Raw genomic sequence first — 5,928 nt, forward strand, 5'->3', positions numbered from 1 at the left:
AAGTGTTCGACCTAACTGATTGAAATTGTAAATTTTCTTGATTTAATACTTTCAAAAATATCTAACTTATAAGATTTACAAAATTTATCAATAATTCATTCAATTTTTGTAGAAAAATATATTTTTATTTAGAAAAATAAAAAAGAATAAAAAAATATGTTATAATGGGCATAACAATATAGTGAAATTCACCCAATATTATTAATCAATAAAATTGAAAAACATAACCATAGAAATCAAAACAATGATAGCTCATATAACACTATATAAGTACAACAACTTTTACATACAAAAATTATTTAGATTCTTTAATTCATAATTACAAATCCTATTTCCTATTGTATTTAGAATGTCCTATTTCCTATTGTATTTAGAATGTCATCCAATAAAAAAATAAAACCATATCAATGGCTAAAGAAAACCCAACTCAAATGTGGATTGGAAATTCATTTAAGTTGGAAATTCAAAAACTACAAAACTATAACACATATACCAAAATGTAAAACTATCTTAACTCTAGAAAAAAAAAAAAAAAAACTTAACAAATCTATGATAAGCTAAATTGTTTTAATTGAAATTTAATACGATATTGGATATTTTATGAATATGAGTATCTCTTTGCTTGTTAATATTTTTGTTGAAAAATATTTTCTCACATTATTGAGCTCTCCACACTAGTTAATAATTGTCATTGCATCATTATCAATATAGTGGATTGGATTTCCTACCCAGTAATATATATATATATATGTTAAAGTAAAATGAGGTTTTGAAGATATCCTATATATATCCTATACGTATTAAATCAGCGAATTTCCGAACACTTTTGCCAAGACGGCCGAACTTGGTAACTATGCTTCAAACCACAGAAACGTCTGAACAATGGCGAAGTCCCCAGTCAAACGCGTTTTCGCAATTTACCGGGACGGCGAAGCAGGAATATGTGTTGCAATAAAATATTAGATAACATTCGCAATTTCGCAGCACCTGCCAGAAAAACAGGAATTGTAGGAGGGGAGTCGAGATGAACGGAGAGGCTTTGAATGTATGCAGCGGTTTCACTGACCTGTGAAATAAATTTGTCAAAGTTCCATCTAAATTTTGAGAAGCGCCCATCAACCAAGGTAACATGATTAGTGGAGCCCATCAACTAATTAGTGGAGCCGAAGGCTACCAAAATCAATTAACTCAATCACGACAATGCGCGAGTAGAGGTCATCAAAATCTCCAATAATTGCCGTCAATGATAACAATTAAAACATAAAGCTCCAATTTACAGAATTTAGGAGAAACATGTCACTGATACAATATATCACCGTCCCCAGTCAGCGCAGCAATATACAGGACGTGTATATTAATTCTATACAGCAGAAACAATTAGAAGTGGGTAGCAATCCTCGTACCCTTGGTTAGTGTGGAATACTGCCTATTGTACTATTCTATTTGGACAGGTTAGTTTTGAAGCAGATGACAATGGGCTAAAATTGCTGTCCTTCAAATGTCTGGCCGAATTGCCAATTTGCGGGAGCGACGTTATAGGATGTGATGGTTCTCCCATCGCTAACGGTGACCTGGAAGGAGAGAGTCTGCCCATTCAAATATGAGTTGCTCTGCCAATTCTGTCCCCAGTTGCGGGACATTGCTTGCCAGCCAGTGTTGGAACCTTTGATGGAAACCGCCTCCACATCGCCTGCACCTCCTACGTTGGTAATGAGTACCAAATTGAAATAGGAGTGGCCATTGATCGTGAATCGAACTCCACCTTTCCTCACGCATGGTACTCTGCATACATAAATATTGACCTTGCCGGTTAGGATTTCATCCCAATTAAAGTCAAGTTGGGAATAAATTCTAAGGATTGAAGAATAGGAGTGGAGTGTTAGACAGACAAATTAGGGTAATAATTGTTAGAAATTCTTCAATTTCAACAACGATTCTTCTATATGCGGAATAACTGAAAAGAATCACTGAAACTTAATGCCCAGGGATACGAGTTACCTCCAGCCATTGGTGATGTATTGATGCAGGCCGCAGTCCACAAGCTTCTTCTTCAGCACTCCAACTTCAATCCAACCAATAAGAAAAAGAACACAAAAGATAAGGCACTTCCAAGCTCTGCTATCTCAGCTAGATGGTGTAAAACTGAAGGGGATTGAGATATGAGCTTGGGGACCAAACAGATGAATTTATAGCCAAGCTTCCATCAAGGTTCTGATAGCTATGTGTCAGATGTCCCACAGATCAAGGCAGAGAACTCCAGATGGGAGTAATGGACCACTTCAGTAGCTCTTAACAATAAATTTATTAGCTACAGTTGATTTCCTTAACTTAAGGAAACTACTGCAGTTGGTTTCCATAAGTTAAGGAAAGACTGCAGCTTAAATTCCATAATTTTAGGCAGCAATTGTGTAAAACTTAATGGAGCTAACCATAATTAATTAATTACGTTCTGAAGATGATTGGAACAATGCCACTTCTGTATATGGCGATCTGTTGAAACGCAGGCTGAGCCATGTCGAAGTGTTGGAGAGGTGGATTACACCATCCTCCATTGTCGTTGGTAAGAGCAGAGTTAGGGGGGCAGAGGTTAGTAGCAGTAATTGTCACAGTGCCCGGTAGACACCACTGAGGGTCGGAGTGGTGGTCGCATTTCATTTCGTAACAGGCTCCGCAAGTAGCGCCATTGTTGAAAAGCGCCGTGCTCAGAGCTGCAGTGTTCGTTCCATAGCCTTGGCTATATAGGTTACCGTATCCGCAAGCACCGCCTGTCAAATTAATTTCACCATCGATTTGCTTTAGCTAACATATGGTATTAAATTATTAATCTAAAGCTGAAACTGCAAAGCGAATAGTGTCTGCGCCCTCCGAGACGTCCACAGGGCTGGAGTTTTGTGGAGTTATGAACTTACCCATTGTGCCGGACGCATCGCTGCCACCGTAAAACGTAGCATGTGCAGATTGCCAGCCACCATCTAATGCAAAAGCCGCACCAGCTATCCACAAGAGACTGAACATCGTGGTCAGTGTTACAGGCGCCATTTTGCGGTTGCTTAATATAAGTAGACTTCAACTGAACTGATATCTGGGGTGAGAAGTGATGCCTCAATCCACAAGTGAGTCTTGGACTCCGAGGTTTCCCAATAAATAGATTTGGGAGGTGGACAGAGGATCAAATTTTCTTCCGCGGATGGCCGTACCCATCGCAGCGTGCGGAGATATGATTCGCTGTTAAGATATTTGGTGGACGTACGCGGCACGTTCAAACAAACGGTGGCCGGCGTTTCTTATATTCAAAGGTCTGACCATCCTATAACCTTCACGGCCGGTGGGCGACGATTAAGCGTATAATTTCTCTCTACTTATAAGTGCCGAAAGGTATATGGTTCTTCGTGTCTTCGCTGGAATTTAGGGATTACTTTTTATAAATTATATATAGAAAATAATATATATATTTTTGATGATGGTAGAAATGTCATGCGAAGCAAGAATTTTCACATGCAAAGCATGGATGTACATAGATTTCAATCAAGTGCGGAGCGAAGCAAGAATTTGCAAATGAAAAACATGGATGTACATAGATTTCTTATTTTTTCAATCAAGTGCGGAGCGAAGCAAGCATTTGCAAATGAAAAACATGGATGTCAACTGTATCAACGGTCCTCAACGCTGAATGATGTGTCCAAGCGGTCGGACACGAAGTCCGTATGGCATTTACGCACGAAAACGTGGGCCACGTGACATGGATAGATGACTTGAATCCGGCGAAACAGAGTACTAGGCAAATTTTCCAAGAAAAATATCGCCTTCTTATATTGTTCAAAATATTACTTACATCCCATTCACATTTCTAACGGATTAAAATTAATAACAGATATCACACTTGCCCTTGCAATTATTTAGTGCTGGCCACACATGTTACCAGTGAAGACCTTCTTTAGTTGTGGGTAAATTTTGAACTCTTAGTATAAAATGGCTACGTGGCAAAACTATGGGTGCAAATTTTGCAGTTTTCAACGTGGACAGAATTTATAAGAGGTTAAGTAGGCGTTTTGATGACCCTGGACGTATGAAGCGTACAGAATTGGAAACGTCAACTTTCTACGTGGTAGTGTAAAGGCAGAGTGATAAGGACGAATGTAAGTTGAGTACTAAGTGAAAGAACTTTTCGTGATAACAAAAGTGAGACGGTTAGATGAAGACATGAAATAAATTTAATATGGGGTAAAAAAAAAATAGAAATGTAAGATGAGGTTATATATATATATATATATATATAATTCATATGAATATTTATGATATGATCTCGTAACAATGTTATAGAATAGGGAGTATTGAATGTTCGGTTATAAATTACCTTTTTATAATGGTTATATTTTTAAAGAGTGTTTTTTCATATTTAATATATATAATTTAAAAGACAAAATTCTAATGATTCAAAGCCCAATAGAGGTTGCAAAAAGGATGTTAAGGTTTACCAGGGGCCACAATATTTAATACAAATTTTATTTGGAATGTTTCTTGGACTTTTAAAATGTCTATTTCATTCTCTATAGTAACTTCTCAATCACATATTAGTTAATGGTTCAAATGTACTCGAACCAAACTCATAAATGTTTGTGATTGTGACAACTACAAAAAAAATATCTGAAAGTTCGGTCCTATAAAACTACAGTAAGGTTACCAAAGCATTAAACCATTTTGAATCATTGCTATAGATTTGGATAATTTATTAAATTCACCAATTAACCTTTGGTTTTGAGAATGGCTAATGCCGTCGTGTTATGTTATTTTACTCCCGTCTATGCTCCTTGGCATTTCATATATTATAAAATATATTAACAGATGATTGAGTGACCTTATTCGGCATTTCATATTATAAGCGAATGCCTTTGTCGTGTTATGTTACTCCCATCTGTGCTCTTTGGCATTTCATATATTATAAAATATATTAACAGATGATTGAGCAACCTTATTTGGCATTTCATATTATAACCCAATATCTTTATCCCTTGCCGCTTTTGTCTGGTGGGGTAGACAACAAGAATCATGGAGGCCGATCTTTGTGACTGCTTTATGGTGTGCCTGGAGCTGGCGGAACAATAAAATTTTTAATGATGCAAGGGTGTCTCTCATGGACATTATACAAAACATTTCTTTCCTTCTCGGTTCTGTCCGCAAAGAGAGTCCAAAAATGAAAAAGTCCAACAGGAATGGGCTGCCTGATCCTCTCCTTAGGCCCCCGATGGCCTTTTTTGACGGAGCTGCCCAACGAAATTCTTGTGGCTGTGGGGTTTTCATAATCATAAGCGAGCATCTACATTACAGACTGGCTTGGAATGCTGGTAATGGGACAAACAGCATGGCGGAGGCGATGGTCCTTGCGGTCTGCTCGCTTTCTGTATCTATTTTGACATCCATTCCATCTCTATTTACGGGGACTCCAAGTCCATGGTAGATCATGTTAATGGCAAATGCATCATCAGATGCGCACATCTTGCTGGCTGGTTGGAGAGAGTCATGCTTTTTTGGGACCTCATGGTTGGCAGCTCTATTCAACACATCTACAGGACTCGGAATCAGGTTGCGAATTGTCTATCTAAGCAGGGTCTTCTCCTCGGTACAGGTACCTGCTCTCTGGAGGTTTTGGCATAAGGGGAGTATTTTTTCATACAGGACTTCTGTATCCCAGGTTTCTAATCATCTTCAATGGTTTCAAATGTTTTTGCTTATGGTCCTTCTCCTTTCTGTATCCTTTTTTGATTTCTCTTGAATATGGGTGGTCTCAAATGATAGTATCCATCTCTGTTACATGCTCCTAGCGGGATGCTAGAGATGTCTTTGCATAAGTCTTATCTTTCTTATCTGAGATTTTGTATTTTTTTGCACAAAAGTTTCTCCCATGGAATATGATATATGTAAATACATGAT

The 5,928-nt window shown here is 37.7% G+C and overlaps 1 protein-coding gene across 1 annotated transcript; it reads right to left on the reverse strand.

Moving 5' to 3' along the window:
- Positions 1-1,408: 1,408 nt before the first annotated feature.
- Positions 1,409-3,094, reverse strand: LOC149164791 (expansin-A8-like). Its single transcript, XM_089430986.1, has 3 exons — positions 2,910-3,094; positions 2,447-2,765; positions 1,409-1,782 (listed from the first exon to the last, which is right to left on the reverse strand). Exons 1-3 carry the CDS (start codon positions 3,037-3,039, stop codon positions 1,479-1,481), a joined length of 753 nt encoding a protein of 250 aa, XP_089287112.1. The 5' UTR covers positions 3,040-3,094; the 3' UTR covers positions 1,409-1,478.
- Positions 3,095-5,928: the final 2,834 nt, after the last annotated feature.

The sequence above is a fragment of the Pinus tabuliformis genome, chromosome 5_1 (assembly GCF_031772625.1).
Source record: "Pinus tabuliformis cultivar Carrire ecotype Pingquan chromosome 5_1, CPIR1, whole genome shotgun sequence".
NCBI lineage: Eukaryota > Viridiplantae > Streptophyta > Pinopsida > Pinales > Pinaceae > Pinus > Pinus tabuliformis.